Genomic DNA, 22,742 nt, shown 5'->3' with positions numbered 1-22,742 from the left:
ATTTTTTCAGGAACAGCACAAATAATCCCCAGTAACTGCTATTCATAAGAATTGATTCATGGGCCTGTGATCAACAAAGGCAATTTACTTTGTTTCAAGGGATGGAGCTCAATTTGACCAGCCTGCGTTTTTTGTCAAAACAGATTACAAATTGAGTTGATGAGATTACGCATAAGGGGGCAATTCAACGGGCGCGTTGTACCTGGCGCACAACTCGTTATGTTGGGAGAAAAGCGGGAGTGCCCCAAAGTGGCGCTGGGTGCCGAACAGAGGGTGAAGCGTCCAGCCCGCTACAGCTGACGCAATCTGGTTTGCGTTCCTGCTGGACGCGAACCACATTAGCATATTTATATAAGCATTCAAATATCATTGGTCAGTTTAAAGCTGGATTCTCCCAGCTCCCAGTAATCTGCCCACCCCGGGGGGCCCTGATCTATGTGAAGCCAGGCTTGCTGGTGTATATACCCCCCACTTTGTGCCGGTACAAAACTCGCCCTCCTTGCAAACAAATCTCGAAGTCTGACTGGATTGCAATCTGGATCATGTCAACCACCCAGTGGTAATCACACTTGGTTTCTTGCCGGAGACCACATGGAAATATTTTGGATGAATTGAGCCCAAGACATGTTGGTCGGAATCTTATAACCCCCCCCCCCCCCCCCCCCCGGGGTTATAAGGGTAGACAGATTAGGGAGTGGGAAGAGAATTGGGCGTCATGACTGTGGCTCTGTGCTCACCGCTTACCATCCCTGCCCATCCCCACTGTGACATTACCAGTGGCGTGGGAGGCATAAGCTGGTCACCTCACCCACAGGCCAATTGAGGCCATTATGTGGCTAATTAATGGCCATGTAGGGTCTATTCCCCAGCTACTGAAATTTTACCTCTGGTGGGAGAGGCGGGTGCCAATTGTCCAGGAAGCCATCTGAAAGCTGACAAATGGCCGACAGGCAAAGGTGGGAGAGGCGCATGTTTTTTGGGTTCCCTGTGTCCATCAGACGTTTCCCCTCCCACAGGTAATTCTCCACCACAGGCTCTCTCTTCCACCCCAGAAGGTTCCAGCTTCCCCCAACCTATCTCCCCAAGAGTCCCTTCCTTTTAACTCCAGGCTCGATGGGCATCTACTCTTCTCATAGAATTTACAGTGCAGAAGGAGGCCATTCGGCCCATCGAGTCTGTACCAGCTCCTGGAAAGAGCACCCGACCCAAGGTTAACACCTCCACCCTATCCCCATAACTCAGTAACCCCACCCAACACTAAGGGCAATTTTGGACACTAAGGAATCATGTTCAATCCACCTAACTTGCACATCTTTGGACTGTGGGAGGAAACAAGCACCCGGAGGAAACCCACGCACACACGGGGAGGATGTGCAGACTCTGCACAGACAGTGACCCAAGCTGGAATCGAACCTGAGATCCCGGACCTGTGAAGCGATTGCGCTATCCACAATGCTACCGTGCTGCCCCCTGTGATATTTTCTGTACTGCCTGCAGTTCCTGGCAGTGGGCACAGCTCCCAGAGGTGCTGCGCGGACAGGAGAGCTTACTCTCGAAGGCAGGACTTCCTATTGCAAGGGGCAGAATCTCTGCCTTGAGCCGATTATCAGACCACTGGCTGTAAAATGGTTGTGGGATGAGACAGCTAAGCAGAGGTGGTACTCGCTGTACTGTTCAACTGGTCTGTGTTTGATTATGTGAGTCTGTTTACTATAGAAAAGGGAAAAGTAAACAAAGATGTCTGAAGTGCTTAAAGCCTGAGCTGCAGCATGGAGTAGATATTTTCCAGCACCGTAAATAAAACCTGTTACTTATACAGAAACTAGTGTCATTTCTGCATAACTCAGATATAAAATGTACAACATGCAGGGGATTTTACATGGAGAGGATTGATTCAATCAGCCTTTCATGTTAGCAGTGGATCCTGAAGTATTATCAAATTGGCAATCATTTTAAAACCAGAGAGTCCTGTTGGGGCGAACATGTTTGTCCTTATTTACATCGTAATCAAGCTGTGAGTGATGTATTATGTTGTCTGCAAGTCCAGCGTTAAGGGGCGCAATCTAACCAAATTCGCTCAGAGTGTGGCAGCGAGCGGGAATCGCAGGGTTTCCCGATGGCTGACCCGGCAAAGCTGTCGCCGGTGTCTAACGTTAATTAGGGCACTTAATGACGTCCTACGGGCTTCACGCCGCAAATGATTATCCCGCCGACTGATTTGCCGGGGCTGCGCGGGCAGCTACCCGCTAACGGGGGGGGGGGGGCAGCAGGACTTAAACCAGTTCCGCAGAGCAAACCCCAGACAGCATGCAGCCATGCCACCGCAAAAACCAGCTCCGCGGTGCCGACCTGGCCACTCTGCTGGACGCGGAGAAGTCCAGACGACATACCCCATTCCGCCGAGGGGATCGGACCGTCGGGTCAGCCAGTGCCCACCTGGGAGGTAGTGGCTGTCAACTTGGGAACTGTCACCAGGAGGCCCACCAACCAGTGCCGCAAGAGGCTCAGGGAAGCCCACCGGGCCTCACGGGTGAGTTGGCATCACCCCCACCCCCCCCACTCCCGGTATGGGTCACACCTGCGACCCCACCCGATTCATGCCTTGGAACTATAATTGCCGTTCCTTCACAGACTTTAGGATAAAATCCTGGAACTCACTCCCCAGCAACACCGTTGAGCAACTGAAGAAGATGGCTCACCACCACCTTCTCAAGCTCAGTTACAACAAATGCCAGTCTTTTACTGGTGATGGCCACATCCCATGAACAAGTTTTTAAAAAGTGGGCGCAACTAAGTCCCACTCCAGAGACTGGAGGACAAGATCCATGTTGACGTCACTGGGGCAATACGGAGGGAGTGATACACGGAGCACACGGATACACTTAGTTTTTTTAAACGGAGCAGTTATACACCCTGTCAGCTGGGTCAATGTGACAGATCCCACAGCACTGAAATGGGGTAAATGAAATAATTTGACATTAAATATTAACACCTTTGAAGTAGGCAAAAGTAGTTCTGAGCATTAACAGCTTTGAAAGAATAGTTATTAGAGCCTTTTCTCAGCACGCTGGTGTGGGAAAGTAACAATCACAAACTGAATGACCTTCGCAGGATGGCCAAGCTAAAGTGTGATAAGATAAAGGGGACAGCTGCAGCCTGTATAATTCTGCTAATTAAGGTTTTATACTGTCAGGGCGATAACCACAAAATTTGAGTATGCTATGCAGCCTTTGCATCAGGCAGACACCCTGGGGGGGGGGGGGGGGGGGGGGGGGGGGCAGGTTGTGTCTCCCAAGCATGTTTGTGAATAAAAAGCATCGTACAGACTTGAGTGGTTTCAATCTTTTATCACAGCAGTATTATTTGAAGAAAAGTAGGGACGTGTGCCCAGCCCTCGTGGCCAATATCAATCCCTCGACCAACATGATGTGAAAGCAGACTAACGTGCCTCTTCATTGCTTCAAAATCCACAACCTTCATTCAACCCCCTCAAAACGATAGAGCGCTTTACATTCTTCTGCACCTTCCCTTCCTCCTATAGTCTGCAGGCTTTTAAAATCCAAACGCAGCAGCATTGAGCTTTTGATTAACTTTCTTTAGTTAATTGATTAGCGAATCTTTTGAACATTGGTGCACCTGAACCCTTGGCCTCTCACTGAGACTTCTCAGTAATAAATATTACAACAATTACAACAACTATCAGCCTCAGTTTGACCAAAGTGATCAGATTACCATTTGGGACGTTGGTTAATGTGTCACCTGTGTGCTGTAGAGCGGTTTCCCGAACAATTGCTTCACAGACGAAGGCGCTTCAGCCCATAGTGCTCTTTTAAGGAGCTACCCAATTCATCCCACTTTTTCCCACAATGTCGCACCACAATGGGGAGATTTTCCAGCCTGCAGGATTTTCCGGTTCCGGTTTCCTGGACTTTTTGCCAATTATCTTAAACCTGTGACGTTCTCTTGCCAATGGAAACACTTTTCCCTTAATTAGGCTATCAAAAACCTCCCTAATATTTAATTAACTTTCTAGTCTTTGTACAAGATTAAAAACCATTTGAAATACAATAAGAATGTTACATACCTCCTTATAAGCACCAGTACATTCATAGTAATCACGAGATGGCAAGCCAAGGTTGGGTTGGTCGATCTGTCAATTCACCAAAAGTTAAAGTATGTTTAATATTATGTCAAGTCCAACAATTTTTCTCTCGTCTTGACCCAGACTTTATCGTGACAGTAACGTTATGTTAACAACACGTGCTGTGAGCAATCTGTGAATCGGTCAGCTCAGGGGATAGGCAGAGATCTGTGAATCTCCCGAACTTGCTGTTCAATTCCCGGTTCTCTCATCGACTGGTTTAGACAAATGGCATCTCGCCCCTGGCCTTATTGTTGTGTTTCTGAACTTGATGGATTTTCACATTAATGACCAATTAAACTCACCGCAGAAAGTTATGTGTGGCAATTAACAGTGCAAGTGCCATTTTTACTCACTTAGTAATTGTGAATGAAATGCCGGTCAAATCTTTCTGCCTCAGCGACTATAAACAATCTAAATTGCAAGCTGGAAAATTGCGGCTAAAAGATTGTAAAATAGCAACTTTAAAACGTTAGACATATTTTTCTTTTCTTCCTTTTTCTCTCTCTTGGTCTCAATCTTCGAATCTCATTCATTGGCGTGATAGACCGCAGGTCCCATTAATCACTAACGTCCTTTCATTGTTGCCCATTATCTGCTGGCAAATCCTGCAAATTATGGTCAAAAGAAATCTTTGAGCGGAAGGAAAATTTTAACTAACAGGGCAGTTGGTGAGATGGCATGCTTCAGCAAGATCCAAGAGCAAAATAAAGTGAGGATATTAATATTATGTTAGTGATATTGCTAAGCTTAAGGATAAACAGATGATGGGAACTGATTTATTAAGTGCCTTGAACAGATATAGAAACTCCTCCCTCGAGTAGCTTGGATTTATCAGCACTCCCGGGAATGACATTTTGGTTTCATTAGCTAAGTTTCCGTCTGACCTTTAATTTTAGTTACAGTGCCCCACCAGTTGATGTCACCTCTCAATTTTGTTCCATTTATAGATGATTGTTTTATTAGAAAAGTATAAAGAGGGATTGGGGAAGGTATTGCACTGCAGTGGGTAGCATCCCTGCCCCCAGAGTTATAAACTCTGGGTTTGAGTCCTACCCCAGGACTTGATGGCCAAGTGACGTGAGTTCATAATGCAACCAAACAGGTTGAGTATCATCCTGCAAAATCCTTCCATCGCACGCCAGCAGCAAGCAGTAAGAGTGTGAGAGACTCCTGGTCAGACATGCTTGATTGGCATTGTGCCCCTCAAGCTTTAGGCCTCAGAGGACAAGGAAACAAACGTATCCAGTAAAAACTCACTATGGAAACAGTAGAAAGTCTGCCTTGTGAACCACTGTGTGTGGGAAGAGAAATAACAACAATTCACCTGGTGTGGATGAGCTTGGGAAAGGAGGAGGTCCTCCTTGTAAGTTTGCCCCTGGACCCGGCCATGGTGACCATTAGCAGGTCCAGGCAGCGAGTGGTTGAAGGGTGAGGTCATCTGACCCAACTGTCTGCCACTTGACTGCGGCTACACTCATGGTGAGGCCACCTTGGAGAGGGTGCATGGAGTGTCCACCACAACACTTCAGGCCTTCCGTGACCGGTAGACACCGTGGGAGCTGGGGTGCATCATCACCCCCAGGACGGCCATTTTGTTTTCATCAGTTAAGTTTTTTGTTTCATATCAGTGCCCCACAAGAGGCTATCACCCCTCTCATTTGAAGTTAATTTATTTATAATTTGTTTAATTGAAGAGGGACTGCTGGGACAGTAGGTAAGAGGCAGACTATATAATTCTGCTTTCTGTAATCAAACAGACTTTCAAGAAAAGGATTTACACCGCTTTTCATCCTCCACCATCTGGAATGGAATCCAATTTTCAGAGGAGAATCCTTGGGCCTATTCCTGAACCTGCCCAATTTGCCTGTATTCATTTAAAATGAAGGGAAATTTGATGGGTTCCCATTCTGCAATCTCCTCTCTTCCTTTCCTCCCTGTAGTTGACAAAGATGATGCCTCAAATCAAACATCAACCCCAATGTACCCTTTTTAACGGAGCACAATTGATTCCATTTGCATGCTCTGCACAAACTAATATTTTGTAAATGAATGAAGAAGAATGGACATTTTGAATCTTATCAAAGTCACGTACATGGATTATGTGAACATTGGAATTTTTGTCATCTGTCCCAACAAAAAGGTCTATAATCACACGCTTCCCAAATGTGCTGGTCATTTTCCCGATGACGGCCTCAAGCGTCCAATTTTGACCTAGGAGAAAGCACACACGCACACTGATGACAGCAAACTGGATGACCTGCAGTTCAGAGAATATTCCCTAACCCAGCCCAAAATGTAAATTCCCTGGAACAGGTTATAGGAAATCAGTCACTGATACGAACACAAACCAAACTGCAGATGCCGGGAGTATGAAATACTCAGCACGTCAGGCAGTACCTGAGGAGAAATAGAGTCAATATTTCAAGTTGATTCAGGCAAATTTCTCATCACAGTGAATATTGCAAGCGAGAACAAATGAGGTTAGGTGAGGCTTTCAACCCAAAGTTTGATGATAGCTGAGGAATACATCATTGGTAAAGACAGTGGAAGGAGAGTTCCGAAAGTCAATAATGGTTGGAGAGCAAATGGGCGGCAATGGATTGGACGTCGTCCATATACCTCTTCCGGGGTGGGGCTCTCCACCCCGCCGCACCAGGGGCGCGATTCTCCACTCCCCACGCCGGGTGGGAGAATGGCGGGAGGGCTGGGCGACTCATGACACAAGCCCCTGGCGCCCCCCCGCGATTCTCCAACCCCCCCCCCCCCCCCCCCCCCCCCCCCCGCTCGGAAGAATCGATGGTCACCGTTCTTAACGGCGACCGCCGATTCTCCGGACCGGATGGGCCGAGGGCCTGACGTTCCCGACCTGTTTACGCCAGCGGCAACCACACCTGGGCGCTGCCGTCGTGAACATGGGCGCAAAATGCTGGTTTGAAGCTTGTGAGGGGCGGAGAGGGGAGTGAGCACCACGGCCGTGCTTGGGAGGGGACTGGCCCGCGATTGGTGCCCACCGATCGTCGGGCCGGCGTCTCAAAGCGACGCACTCTTTCCCCTCCACGCCCCTCAAGATCAAGCCGTCACGCCTTGCGGGGCAGCGGAGGGGAAGACGGCAACCGCGCATGTGCGGGTTGGAGCCGTCAGCCGTCGTGACGTCAGCCGCGCATGCGCGGGTTGGAGCCGGCCAACCGGCGCATGCGCGGCTGACGTCACTTAGGCGCCGCTGTCGCATCATTCTCGGTGCGCCGCAAGCGTCAAGGCCCAGTAGCTGAGAGTTATGGAGCGCCCCCGGGGTGGAGAATCCCACCCCGGAAGAGGTATATAGAGAACGTCCAATCCATTGCCGCCCATTTGCTCTCCAACCATTATTGACTTACCTAGCCCCCCGGGTGGGGGTGAATAAGGTGCGAGGAGCAGCCTCTGAGGCCATCGTGAAACTCGGCCGAGTTCACGACGGCCTTCCCGATTTATCGCGGGAGCGGAGAATTCCGCCCCAGATTTCTGTTTCAGCACACCGGTGGGATGCTCCGTTTCGCCGGCTGGTCAATGGGGTTACCCATTGTGGGGCAGCCCTACACCGTCGGGAAAGACCCGGGATGCCGGCACAATGGAGCATCCCGACAGCGGAGAATCCAGGCCTCGATCTTTCCATTCCATTGTGTAATATAGGGGGAGATGAACACTTACGCATGATGCTATCTTAATAGAGATATCAGCTATTTTATTCAAACAGGTTAACATTGCCAACAAAATAACAAATAATAAAAATATTTTTGGATGAAGTATTTCCAAAGTGAGATTAATTGATCAGATTCTACAGTGCCTGTATGTGTGTGAGTAGTTCAATGACTGTCAGTGTAAAAGATATTCATTGCAAGTTGCAGATAGTTCCATATTCTCACTACACTCTGTGCAAATAAATTCCTCCTAAATTACTGAGTTGATCTTTTACAGACTGTCTGCTATTCATGCTGTCCTGGTTCCGCACTCAAACACAACTGAAAACCACACACCCGCATCTGCGCTATTTATCCCTGCATGATATTCAGGAGTTGTTTGTAATCATGTCTGCTCTTTTCCAGAGAATAATACTCCATCTTGCTTTATCCTGTCTGATTGTTACATTTTTTCCGTATGGTAATATCCTTATTTGCAGTATGGAGAACAGACCTGTACATTGTGCTCAAAAGTCCGACCTAATCAAGGTTGTACATAAACATAACCTTGCCCCTCTGCGTTTGTTTCCCCTAGAAATGCACTCCAGTTCTTGTTTGCAATCTTTATGGCTTGGTGCTACTTTTAGCCATTTATGCATCCATACTCCCCAATCACCGATTTTCCCTCTATCCCATTTCATGTCTTAGCCTGCAAGGAATGAGTAGCTTCCTTGTTTCTTCTACCACCTCACACTTTGCGATGGTCACTTTTATTTTTCATTGATCTGCCCAGTCTGCAAACGTGTTGAAGCCTTTCTGTACTTTCACACTGTATGTCCTGCATGTGATTCGTTACAAAGCCCTCAATGTTGGTATCAGCTTTAAAGTGTAATGACACGCCTACCAATTTCAGAGTCCAAATTATTTACATGCATGGCAATCTACAAAAGTCCCTGTGGTGGTATGATTAGCATAGCTGCCTGCCATTGGTGCAGAACACCGGCTTACCATTGGCCCTGGTCGGTCATGTGCCTCTCGACCGGTTGTTTGAGACCAGTCATGTGACGGCTCCCTGATTGACTCGTCTCGCGTTCAATTGATGGTACATCAGTCCCAATACAGGGAGCAGCAGCTGATTGCCACTTGGGTAACTGGCATGCGCTCATTGCTCAATTTGTCGCTGTGTGCTGTTCATTTTAACATGCAAGTACTTTGTTTCTTCAGCTGGGAAATTTTGATAAAACACGAAAGTGTCCCAAATATTGAAAAAACCACATTCTGATCTCACCATGTGTCTCATCCCAGTTGTCCGCTGCGACTGGCCACTCAAACACATCAGTCAGCATGCTAATTAATGGTGCTCCACCTTTGCTTTCAATTGCAGCTGAAGTACAAACAAGAGGAACCATTAGCACATTTCACAGGAAACATCAGAATGGTTGGATCAGTCTCGAGATCACCACTTACTTTGATTGGTGCATGACTTGTATAGTGTCTTTGCTTTCTGAATGGCTTCAGGATCTCCATTATCTGGCTTCTCGAGGACATCTAGAATCAGGAAGAGAAATAAATGGGCAAGGTAGCTCAGAGACAGTTCTAGTCAGTTTCTGTAAGAGTTTTTCCACAACCACTTAATGATATGCCGGTATTTCATTTAGATTCAGAATTATTGTCACGTGTACTGAAAAGTATTGGGCTCGATTCTCCGCCCCGCCACACCACATTTCTGACCCGAGCCGCCGGCGGGATCCTCCGTTATGCCAGCCGGTCAATGGAGTTTCCCATTTGTGGGGCAGCCCCACCTCATCAGGCAACCCCGGGCCCGGCAAAACGGCGAATCTCGCCAGCGGAGAATCCCGCCCATTGTTCTGCGTACAATCCAGACAGATTGTTCCATGCATGAGAAAAACATGGGGCATACGATTAATACACAATGTAAATACATAGACATAGACATCGGGTGAAACATACAGAGCATAGTGCTACAACTGTAGAGAAGGTCCGTAGAGAGATCAGTTCAGTCTATAAGAGGGCCATTCAGGAGTCTGGTAACAGCAGGGAAGAAGCTGCTTTTGAATCTGTTAGTGCGTGTTCTCAGACTTTTGTATCTCCTGCCTGATGGAAGAAGTTAGAAGAGAGAATAACCCAGGTGAGAGGGGTCTCTGAATATGATCAAGCATATCTGACCAAGATCATCCATGAACATGGTACCAGTAGGAACAGTAGCACACCATTCATCACTTTGTATCTGTTCCACCATTCAATCATAATGTGAATGGCCTGCAAATCAACTTGATTCACCAGCCTTCACTCGACGTCCCCTCATGTACCTCCCTGATAAAGTCAAGCACAATTATTCTCCAGGGTTTTCTCTCAGTCTTATCCAGCGAATTACTCATTAATTTCCTGGAAAATTGGCATCCCTACTTGGGTTGTATTGGTTTCTGCATGCCAGCTTCTAGTTCCGCTAGAATGAGCTTACTTGTGTTTAACAGCAGTACAACAGGCCTCAAGCACATTCACTGCATTCCAATACTGAATGCAAATACAAAGCAGTAAAAGTACGTCAGGACAGTTTAAAAACCACAGCTGCTGACAGATGGAATTTGGAAGCAATCCAGTTATGCAAGCTCTCCTAACAGGCTATAAATTTTGGGGTTAAAGAGAATGACCTTCAACTCCAATTCCTCTTGGGTCAATCCATGCTTTCAATACAAAGTGTTATCTATCACAGGCATCTTGGAAGTCAAGCAGGTCACAGAGCCATAATCGGTACTTCTGACATGGCAACGCACTTTGAGTTCACTTTAACCAAGTGTTGCGCATTACACAATTTAGGCTAACATAAGCTGAGGCCATTCATTTCAGCTGTGGCTCAGTGAGTACTACGATCATGCACAAATCTGAAATGGTCATTGGTTCAATTCCTACACTCATAACTGGAACATGTAATCCACATAGTGTCTCCTAGTGTGAGTATTGAGGAAGTCTCTCCTAATGTGAGTACTGAGTAAGTCTCTCCTAGTTTGATTACTGAGGGTTTCTCCTAGTGTGAGCACTGAGTGAGTCTCTCCCAGTGTGATTACTGAGGAAGTCTATCCTGGTGTGAGTACTGAGCGAGTCTCTCCTAGTTTGATTACTGAGGGTCTCTCCTAGTGTGAGCACTGAGTGAGTCTCTCCCAGTATGATTATTGAGGAAGTCTATCCTGGTGTGAGTACTGCGGGAGTCTCTCCTAGTGTGAGCACTGAGGGAGTTCTACAAAACTGCACAGTGCCAGTCGTTAACACTGCTGCCTCACAGCGCCAGGAACCCTGGGTCGATTCCAGCCTTGGGTCACTGTCTGTGTGAAGTTTGCACGTTTCCCCCGTGTCTGCATGGGTTTCCTCTGGGTGCTCCGGTTTCCTCCCACAATCCAAAGATGTGCATGTTAGGTGGATTTGCCATGCTAAATTGTCTCTTAGTGTCCAGGGATGTGGGGTTACGGAGATAGGGCGGGGGAGTGGTACCCGTTCAGAGTGTGTGTGCTGACTCAATGGGCTGAATGGCCTCCTTCTGCACTGTAAGGGTTCTATGGAGTGCAGTGCCATCTTTTCTAATGAGATTTCGTAGCAATTCCCTCCCCGTAAAATATACCACCGCACTATTACAAAGAAGAGGAAGATTATTATGGGCATTCTGGGCCAATATTTATGTCTCAACCGATATCTCCCCAAAATAGATGATGTAATCATTATCTCATAACTGCCTGTGGGACCTTGATGTCACAAATTGACCGCCACATTCAACAACCACATTTCAAAAACACTTCATTGGTTGCAAAGCAACTTAGGAGATCTTGAGGTCAAGAAAAGTCATTCTACTTTCCTTTCCTCAGGGAAGAATTCAAAACTAGGGGAGGAGAGTGGATGCTTAATAGCCTCCAACAGAGGCAATGGTCTCTGGCATTGGGACCTTCTGACCTATGTCCGTAACAGAAGGCATCCAGCTCCCTTGACGTCAGAAGAAAGAAATAAACTTACATAGAAACAATGCCAGTTGGAAAAGTACTAATTCGCTTTGTTCTCCTTTTCAACTCTTGGTTTGTAGCCCTGTAGGTTAAGACACCTCAATGACGGCTTCTGCCTCTACCATCCTTTCCACCCTCTGGTTATTGAACTCTCTACGAAGTGATTATGGATTCTTCAAATCCATTCAACCAAATTGCAATTAGTACACAGGCAGAATCCAACAAAATACGAGACAGGCACTAATAAACGTTCAGAATGGGTACATAATTGAGAAATTAATTTCAATCCAGATGAATGTAAGGGGACACAGATCAATAGGAAGAACAAGGAGGGGACTTCAGACTCCAAATGCGGGACAGGAGCAAAGGGATTTGGGGGTGCAGACATGCTAGTCATGAAAAGTAGCAACTCAGATCAACAAGGTCCTAATCAAAGAAAACAAAGCACTAGAGCTTATTGTTAGAGGGATAGAATTGAAAACCAGAGATGTTAGGCCACCCCAGGCTGTACACAGTCAATTCTAGCCCCACAGACCCCGAAGACCCAACATAAGTGAATTAACTCATTATTCATATGCAATTTGTGGAATCTTTGGCCCCTTGACTGCTCAATAGGTTATAGTTCCCAGTTCTAAAAGTTGAACACAATAACTGTTTACTTAGACCAGGAACAAAGTTGAAATATGGAATAACTGTAATAAAATAACAGCCAGCTAACTCCCCCCTTTTACCACCCCACCCTTTTCCAAACACACACACGGCAGATACACACAGAGGAAAGGAAAGGGGTAAAATGATAAGGATTAAAATAGAAAAATAGAGATGAGTGTCCTTGTTTCTGATCCTGACATCGTTATAGTCAGCTATCTTCCCAGGACGTAGAGTGTTGAAACCATCAGTTGGATTTACAATGAGAATCTTGTGGTAGTAACATTCAGTCAGAACTCCCAGGCTGGAGGATTTCCACTCTCACTTTTATTAACCTGGGCCTTCACTCAAAAGAACAGTCTCAGGCCTGTGTAATTCGCATTTGTTTCCAACTTCACCAGAATGACCAACAACTTGTATGAGGTAAGAACAGAGTTCCCCACACAAGATTTTACAAGGTTTTTTTTTAAACAACTGACCGGCCTGCAGCGGCTGCTGGACTGGATCCTCTTGCAGTTCAATCGGGCTGTGCAGAGAGAAAGGACTTTAATTTGAACATTTAGAGAGAGCCCATCAGGTCAGAGAGACAGAGATCAGGACAGTGGCCCTCCAACTTCTTGATCAAACCAAAACTAAAAAATAGATGGAGCCTTCCTTATCAGTTAAGAATGCAGCAATATAAACAGCTCATTGGCCACCAGCTAAGTCCATCAAGGTGTATCATCACTGTTGTCAGACCAAACAGCACATCTTGCTGGGGAATTCCTGTTTTAAAATTAAAGGTGGTGTCCATTTTAAAGGCATAGGCCCTATTAATTGTCCAGCTACAGAAATTGAAATAGCAGAATAACGGAAATTAAAAGGAAAGAACAAGGGACAGGCAGGGATTAACAGGAGGACCCTTACGACAGTTCTGGTCGTCATATTATAAAAAAGATACAGTAACAATAGGAAAAATAAATCTGGAAAATATTCACAAGGATGATACAAGGGCGACACGGCGGCACAGTGGTTAGCACTGCTGCCTCACAGCGCCAGAGACCTGGGTTCAATTCCAGCCTATGACTGTGTGGAGTTTGCACGTTCTTCCCATGTCTACGTGGGCTTCCTCCAGATGCTCCAGATTCCTCCCACAGTCCAAAGATATGCAGGCTAGGTGGATTGGCCATGCTGAATGGCCCCTGAATGTCCAGGAATATGCAGGTTAGAATAATGGGATGATGGAGATAGGGCAGAGTGGACACTGGTAAATGGGCAGAGTGCTCATTTGAAAGGTCGGTGCAGACCCAATGGGCCGAATGGTACCATTCTATTCAAACTCTTCTGGTCTACTAACTGCAACATGTTTTTGGAACAGTGAATGGTTTGCAGGCTCTGTCTCGGAGGTATACATTCACCTTTGAACCAAAAGGATATGAGGTTGGTGACCTTGTAACGGGAGCCCTCCCTATCCTGCCTACACTGATCCTTTCCTACAGTAGCAATTCATATTCACTACTACCCTGGACTCTGCCTCCCAGTAACTGTAATCCTGTAATGCCCAGGCCACGGAAGCTATTTGCTGGAAAACCTGCACGGTAGGGATTCTATTATAATAAATGAGTGGATAGACCTATCAGGAAAGACTGAACAGGCTTTGCTCATTTCTCCAGAAAAGAGAACGCTGAGGTATGACCTGTGAGAGGTGTTTCAGATAATGAAAGGGTTCGAAAGTGGAGACGTATAAATGATGTTCCTATCCACAGGGAAACCCAAAACTGGAGGTCACCAATATAAAATAGTCACCACTAAAACCAATGGAGATTTTGTGAAAAACCTCTTCAGCCCCGAGGGGGGCCTGAGAATATGGAACTTGTTACCACAAGGGGCAGCTGAGGTGAAAAGCACTGATGTATATAAAGGAAAGCTGGATAAACCTAAGGAACACACCAAGCTCACAACCTATGGGTGCCACAAAATGTGCGCGTGGACCATCTCACTCACACTGGCACAGAACGGTTGCACTAAACTCTCCTCAAAACCGGTGAACCGATCTCCTCACTGGTGCAAAATCGGACAAACTGCACCCTGGATACTGAAGGCGATCCTGTGAATTTGCAGCATTGTCGGCTGTACTCAGTCAAAGTACACAACCAGAGAATCCAGCAATGTTTCGACACCCTGTTATAAAAAAAATCTCTCAAGCTTAAGATGATTGCGCAAAAAAGGTTCTAATGTCAGCAAAAAAAAAAGCCTCACTTCAATTTGACATTTTAATCACCTGTACTTGCAAACGCTCTCACAGCTACAGCCGCTATTTTCATAGATTAAAAAGGCGCTGAGATATCGAGGACAGAGAAGGCTGCAGAGCCGGCTTGTAGTTCCCATAGCAACAAAAGAAGGGACAGGAAAGTAAGACTGTCGTTGTTGCAAAATTCCAAATATTGTTCCAATACATTTGCAGCTGTGCCTGGAAATGCATTTTCATCATGTGCCCCCATTTTTATTAGAGTCGGATGACGAGGGGTCTCCATGGACAATTCTGAAATGTTGGGTGACATTTAAAGTCTTCCTCCGTGTTGGGCTTCGGGGGGGGGGGGGTCTTCATTGGGGGGGTCTTCATTGGGGGGGGGGGGTCTTCATTGGGTGGGAAGATGTCGACTGGGGACTACGGCGCTTTCCCCTTCTACTCCGATTAAGTCAGTAGCAGGAAGGCTGTGGCCGGCCTCCGCTATGCATCCTCACCCCCCACCCACCCCACCGTTCACCCAACTCCCCCCGCCCCTTTACTGATAATAAAAGCTCTGAAATGAGCTCAAGGTCTCACCCTGCCGCCACCGATATTGACCCAGCAGTGGATGGGGTCTCAGCAGCGGGGAGCATGAAAAGGCAAACCCTGTCAAGGTCTCCTGTTGGCTTCTGGTGGGGCACCTGGCATTTGGGAGGCGGTGGTGTGAGGGGGGGGGGGGGGGGGGGGGGGGGGGGGGTGGTGTGAGGGGGGGGTGCGGGGGGAGTTCGCTGCGTGGCCACTTCTCTGCCCTGTCTGTCAACCCCTTCAATTCCCCCACGTCCCTACTCCATGATCCCTTTCCCGCCACTGCTCACCATGGCCTAGAGATCCCTCGGCAACCCTGGCTTTGGATCTGTGCCTTATCGGCAGCAGCCACCACATCCCCAGTGGAGCTGCTGGAGAATGACGAGCTGCTGGTCTCTGATTTGTTGGAAGCTCTCGACAGACGGGACCTCCATCCCTGGGCGAGTCTGTTGCCAGGGAAGGCCTGCTACTGGCCTGTTAGGTGCCTTACTAAGTTTTAAACTTCCCGAAAAGAGGCCACACAGGACTCTTGCTGGCTCTCCAACTGGCACCCACTTTAAATTTCACCTCTTGTATGCACTCAATGCAAGGAGGGATTTATGAAGGAAGAATAAAAGTCCTTGCATTGTGCCTTTAACTTTCGCAGCATGGTCAAATTGCTTTACAGCCAAGGAAGTACTTTTAAAGTGTCATCACCAATATAATATCGAAAAATTGGCAGTTAATTTATGTACAACAAGCTCACACAAGCGATAAGCAGATAAATAATTAGATCATCTGCTTTATCGTGTTCTCTGAGGGATAAACATTGACCGCGCACAAGAAAGAGCTCTCTTTATCCTCTTCGGAATAGGTGGATTGCCCATGCTAAATTGCACCCAGTGTCCAAATGTTTAGGTGGGGTTACGGGGACAGGGCAGGGGAGTGGGCCATATAGTGCGTACTCTGTAAATACCCTCCACTTACTTTTATTGGGGGATGTTGCTGTCGTTTTGGTCCAGCTTTCTTTTCGCTGTAATTCGTAGAGATTCTGGCCAAGATTTTTGTCACCAGTTTGGGGTCTTTAAAAATGGCCACCCACAGCTCCAGGGGTGGGGAGGGCGGAACGGGGTGAAACAGGAGTCCGGGCAAGAAACGCTGGAACGAGTGCAGAGGCTGCCGGGAGCAGAGGCGGGTTATGAATAAGGCCTGTCTTTGTGCTCTAACACTATATTTTAATAAATAAAAATACTAACAAAACATCCTTTCAGGCCTCGCCCATCACCATCCACCAACCCCCAACCACATACACACACACACACCCCCAATGCCCCATCCATGCTAACCCATGCCATTCCATACCCCCATGCACTCGCATAGCCCCCATACCCGATGCCAACTTGGTGCCAACTCATGCCAATCTATGACCCCCATCCACCACCCTTTGCCCTTACTTCCTCCATGCCAACTCACGTAGTATCCTTGACAGCTCCTTGACAGCTGTAACACTTTCTGGACAGGTTTTATTGGTTTAAAACTCCCTGGATAGCCATGACAGGTTTGACACTTTCTGGAAGGGGGAGAGTTTGGACTTTTCTTTTGGCTTTTCATCTAGCAAGTCCTGTTGAGCCTCCTAAAACTAACTGCTTCTAGCAGAGCTGTGAAAGCTGCATTCTCTCTCATTACCTATTTCCAAATGCAATCAAATTAGCTAAACTAAAACTTATTAATATTATTATTACTTGTTTCTTGTCTGGCATCCTAACAAAAATTGGGGTCGGGTCCGGTATACTAATAATCCCTTAAAACGTTTGTTTTCCTAACAAATAGCACTGATACATAGAAGGGGAAGCTCGAAATAGAATCGAATCAATTACAGTTAATGAAGGTGAAATGAATAGAAGGATATGTAGGCAGTGTTGAATGAAGTAATGATAATAATAATCTTTTATTGTCACAAGTGTGAAAAGGCCGTAGTCGCCACATTCCGGCGCCTGTTTGGGTAAGCTGTTACGGGAAATGAACCAGCACTGCTGGCCTTCTTCTGCATTACAAACCAGCTGTCTAGCCCACTGAGCTAAACCAGCCCAACCAACTTGGGTAAGAAATGGTTTGAATGGAGCATAAACATTGGCACAAACCCATCGTGCCTAATGGCCTGTTTCTGTGTTGTAAAGTTCAACATAATCTGATGTACTGAAACTTAACACAGTGATTCCACAGCAACACTCCATAATTCTCTTAATAAGAGTAAAGAGCACACATCGTCCAAAAGTACAGGCACTCTACATATTTTATGGTTTGTTCTGCAGGTGATAGACAACCAAGTCCTTCCAAGCAGTGAACGCTGCTGAGAAATTGCTGCTTAAGTTTGGAATTAACTGTTGTATTAGCATTCGAGATGTTGGATGACTAACAGAAAGCAGGAATAAACTCATTGTGGATCAGCTGGCAACTGCACAGTATGAGCTAAAGAGTATCACGTGAATGAATTCAGGTTCACCAATTGAAGAGGCAAACTCTAACTGACGAGTTCAATTTTTGTTCTTCGAGCCTTCAGCTGGAATACAATTTGCTTTGTCACAAGACTTGCAGTGTGAGATGATAATGGCCTTCCGAGGGCAAAGTCACATCGAGGACGCTAGTGAAGGAGGGAACAAGGGACCAACAGATTATTTCCTTGCCGAACAAGACTTGAGCACAGAGAAAGAAACAATGGACCAGCAGAGATGGAAATAGGCTGAAATAGAATCAAATCAATTACTGATACAGAAATAGAGAGAGAAAGATGTAGGGCAGCACGGCAGCACAGTGGTTGGCGCTGTTGCTTCACAGCACCAGGGTCCCGGGTTCGATTCCCAGCTTGGATCACTGTCTGTGCGGAGTCTGCACATTCTCCCCGTGTCTGCGTGGGTTTCCTCCGGGTGCTCCAGTTTCCTCCTACAAGTCCCAAAAGACGTGCTGTTAGGTGGATTGGACATTCTGAATTCTCCCTCTGTGAACCTGAACAGGCGCCGGAGTGTGGCGACTGGGGGCCTTTCACAGTAATTTTATTGCAGTGCTAATGTAAGACTACTTGTGACAATAATAAAGATTATTATTATAATTTGGTCTCTGATTGTACCATTGCCTTATAGCTTAGATAGATTAACATTTTGTGTTGTAGAAGCCAGCAATCAAAAGAAAAATCACAAGAAGGAGTTAATTGATTTGTTCAAATTAGTTTCATCATTTTGTTTTAATGCGTTAAGTTTTCTATTGTGCATATAATTCAATTGCCAATAGGTATATTAAGGAAACATGTTTGTACTTTACGGAACCCTCTAATGGACGAGTAAGTGTCTTCCAGTCATGAGATTATAAACCTGGAACAGATTTTCCTGTCAACTTTCAATAGTTGGAAGATTGGCCTTGAACAGTCACCAGCCAGTCAAAGGATTACTGTTGATGATTAAACACTAGGAGCTTCACCTCCCCCAAGATTGGGATGAGTTTCAGAGTTTCAAAGTTCACTTCAGAAGGACTCTGTGGAATGAAGGACCTAAAGTAAAATTACTGACAATCTAATGGTCATTTGTTGTGAAAATGGCTGATTTATCATCGCTGACTCAATTAAGCATGGGTTGTAGAGTAAAGGGTCACCATCAGAAGCTTACTTCCTGCTGATGCAATGGTGATGGTGTTCAATCCAGGCATTTATGACCTGTCCCGCTGGCTGGAGAGATAGTGAGAGACCGCGCGGGGTGGGATTCTCCGCCGGCAGGATGCTCCGTTTTGCTGGCAGCCTGGGGGTTTCCCGACGGCGTGGGGCTACCCCACAATGGGAAACCCCAGTGACCAGCCAGCATAACGCAGCATGTCACCGGCGGGGTGAAACAGCAATGTGGCGCGGCGGGGTGGAGAATTCAGCCCATGCCTCCTCCTCGAAGCAACGCACGCTGTATTAAGTGCTGATCAGTCAAGTCAGTCGGTGGTAGATGGCCTTCCCCGAAATCAAGGACTCAGGGAGGGGGAGGGGGCAGCGGTCCCATCATCGAGAGGTACCAGCCAATCAGAGGCCAGAATCTGGACATTGCAGGCAGCACCAGCAGAAGCTGTGGCAGCTGCTGGAATTCCACCTACCACAGGCCCCAGGATCAATGTGAAACCCAGGCCCTGGGAGGGAGGGGTCATGGGACTGGGGGGGGGGGGGGGGGGGGTCATGGGACTGGGGGGGAGGGGTCATGGGACTGGGGGGGGAGGGGTCATGGGACTGGGGGGGGAGGGGTCATGGGATTGGGGGGGAGGGGTCATGGGATAGGGGGGGGGTGGTCGGCAGCAAATGCAGTGAGGCTTCATTCACCAGCATTCCCCCCCTCTGATGCCGAGACCCTCGATCACGTACTGAATATCTGACGACTAAGTCCATCGGGAGCCCACAAACAGAGCTGGATTTAATCAGGTCAGAGGTGGGAAGAGAGCAGGATCTCCACCTGGCACTCTCCCACAGGGGAGTACATTTTCTCTGTAAAGATGTTCGTCAACAGGCTTGTAGGTCCCTCCCATCTTGAATAGAGGAGTTACATTTACTATTTTCCAATCTGATGGGACGTTTCCAGAATCTCGGCAATTTTGGAAAATGACAACATATGCATCTATCTGAGCATCCACTTCCTTTAAGATACAGGTATTCATGGCTTGGGCATTTGTCAGCCTTTAGTTCTAATAGTTTTTTCAGTAGCTTTTCCCTGGTGATTATAACTGATTTAAATTCCTCCCTCCCTTTCACCTCGCGATTTAATGCACAACCATGTACACAGAAACCCTCCACAAATGTTGTACATCCATCTACACAACATATTCCATTATCCTCAGTCATCAATCACTTCTTGTCCTCCTTGTCGAAGGGATCACAGAACACCATGAAGAGGCACAGAGCCAGAGGTGGCCCTCTAGCCATCTCCACATTTGTAGCTGCATCAGTGCTGCTGATAAGTTGAGTCTTGGCATTCCTGTTCGTTGGACATGGGGAGATGGGTGGTTGGGAAGGGAATCTCTCAGCTACACAGTGACAAAATTTGTATAACATAGCCACAAGGCACAGAAAACAGACACAAGTTGTAATTGCAAAAATGGTGGAGGTGGCTGGAATCCAGAAGTATCTACCCCGAACATGGCACCTACCAGGTCCAGACTTTGCAGAGTTCTTTGGAGAAGTGGGGGAGCCTTTTGGAAAGGTAGGGTACACTGTTGGATATGATCCCAGGACATCAATGGGTGCCCTTTTGGAAAGATAAGCCACCCATTTAGAGAGGTAAGGTGCTCTTTGGTATTGTTAAAAGTGGACATGAGTGTGCGTACAAAGTGCATAGGCTCATTGAATCTGCCAAGAAGAACTGGCAAAAGTGGCAAAAGCAACTGTAAAGCTGTCAAGGCATTTAAAACTCCTCACCTATGAATCTTTGAATAAAACTGTAAAGTGTTTCTAAAAAAAAACATTGCTTGCTGTTTCACTTTGTTCACATATTTATCATTACTGGATTTGTGCTGCCCCACGGAGGTCAACCAGGAAATGGCGGTTGACCAACAATTACTTGGCACATGATCTAGACCCATCGCAGGCAGAAGCTCACTCTCAAGCAAAGTAGGAGGCCTCCTTAGATTGCTGCAGAGGGGGAGCTTTCGGACTCGGTGGGGGGTGGGGCAGGTGAAGGGGGGTGGCAAGGGAGTCATAACACTCATGAGGGCCTCCCCATGTGACCAGTGGAGTAAGGGCGATGGCCCACTCAGCTGGAGTTGTAAAACCAAGATAAAAAAGTAATAAAAAGAGCTAAGGTGAATTGTGAAGGAAAGCTAGCACAAAATATCAAATAGGATAACAAAAGCTTCTTTAAGTGCATAAAAGGGAAGAGAGTGAATGTTGGTGCCTTGGAGGATGAGACCGGGAAGTTAATAGTGGGGAACACAGAAATGGCGGAGATGCTAAATCATCATTTTGTCTCAGTTTTAACAGTGGAGTATACTAGTACCATCCCTATAAAAACGGGTAATTAAGAGGTAATAGAAAGGTAAAACTAAGAACAATCAGCATCAATAGAGAAACAGTGCTTGACAAACTATTGGGATTGAAGGCACACAAGTCCCCTGATGGCCGACATCTTAGGGTATTACAGGAAGTGGCAGTGAAGATAATGGACCCATTGGTTTTGATATTCCAAAATTCCCTTCATGCGAAAGGTTCCAGTGGATTGGAAAAATGCTAACGTAATGCACTTATTCAAAAAGGAAGGGAGGCAGAAGATAGGAAATTACAGACCAGTTAGTTTAACATCTGTTGTTGGGAAATTGTTAGTATCCATTATTAAGGAAGTAACATCAGGACATTTGGAAAGTCAAAACTCAATCCATCAGAGTCAGCTTGGTTTTATGAAGGATAAATCATGTTTGACAAATTTTCTAGAGTTCTTCAAGGATGTAACAAGCCAAGTAGATAATGGGGATTCCGTAGATGTGGTGTACCCAGACGTCCGGAAGGCATTTCCTGCACTGAAGGTTATTACACAAGGTCAGATCACATGACATTTGGGGTAAGTTATTAGCTTGGATAGAAGCCTAGCTGACAGGCAGAAGACGGAGAGTTGGGATAAATTGTATTTTTCTGGATGGCAAGATGGAGGAACAGGGTTTGGTCCTTGGGCCCCAACTCTTTCCAATCTACATTAACGACTTGGATATAGGGCTAGAAGGTTCTATAGCCACATTTGGAGGTGACACTAAAATAGGTGGGACAGTAAATTGCAATGAGGAAATAAGAACCTTACAAATGAATATAGCTAAGTTAGGAGAGTGGGCAAAAATTTGGCAGATGGAGTTTAACGTTGATAAGTGTGAGGTCACCCATTTTGGTCGGAAAAATGAAAAGGCAATTTATTATCTAAATGGGGAGAGACTTTGGGGTTCTCCGTTGCAGAGGGATCTGGGTGTCTTTGTGCATGAGTCGCAGGAAACTAGCATGCAGTTACAGCAGGTAGTAAAGAAAGCAAATGGAATTTTGAATTAGAGTATAAAGATAAGGAAGTGTTATTGCAACTGTACAAGGCATTGTTGAGATCGCACCTGGAGTATTGTATACAGTTTTGATCCCCTTATTTGAGAAAAGATGTCATGACATTGGAGGCAATTCAGGGGAGGCTTACTAGATTGATTCCAGAGATGAGGGGCGCGATTCTCTGCACCCCACGCTGGGTGGGAGAACGCGGGAGGGCTGGGCGAATCACGCCATGCCGCCCTGGCCCCCCCGCGATTCTCCCACCCCCCCAAAATGTGTGTCGCGTTTTGCGACAGGCCGCTCGGAGAATCGCCGCTCGCCGTTTCTCATGGCGACCGGAGGTTCTCCGGCCCGGATGGGCTGAGCTGCCTGCCGAACCCGACCGGTTCACGCCGGTGCCAACCACACCTGGTCGTTGCCGGCGTGAACAGCGCGCAACCGGCGTGTGTGGGGCCTGTGGGGGGCAGAGGGAGGATCGAGCACCACGGGT

At 46.8% G+C, this 22,742-nt stretch overlaps 1 protein-coding gene across 3 annotated transcripts in view; it reads right to left on the bottom strand.

Moving 5' to 3' along the window:
* LOC119976792 (neprilysin-like) overlaps window positions 1–22,742 on the bottom strand; it is a 235,698-nt gene that overhangs the window by 93,611 nt on the left and 119,345 nt on the right. For all 3 annotated transcript variants that reach the window (XM_038817578.1, XM_038817580.1, XM_038817579.1), the window contains 4 exons: window positions 9,265–9,345; window positions 9,086–9,181; window positions 6,237–6,355; window positions 4,085–4,150 (listed from right to left, as the gene is read on the bottom strand). In XM_038817578.1, coding sequence (XP_038673506.1) covers window positions 4,085–4,150; window positions 6,237–6,355; window positions 9,086–9,181; window positions 9,265–9,345 — 362 coding nt within the window. The remainder of the gene's footprint in view (window positions 1–4,084; window positions 4,151–6,236; window positions 6,356–9,085; window positions 9,182–9,264; window positions 9,346–22,742) is intronic.

This window comes from Scyliorhinus canicula, chromosome 13, assembly GCF_902713615.1.
Source record: "Scyliorhinus canicula chromosome 13, sScyCan1.1, whole genome shotgun sequence".
Classification (NCBI taxonomy): Eukaryota; Metazoa; Chordata; class Chondrichthyes; order Carcharhiniformes; family Scyliorhinidae; genus Scyliorhinus; species Scyliorhinus canicula.
This window is presented reverse-complemented; position numbering and strand designations above follow the sequence as displayed.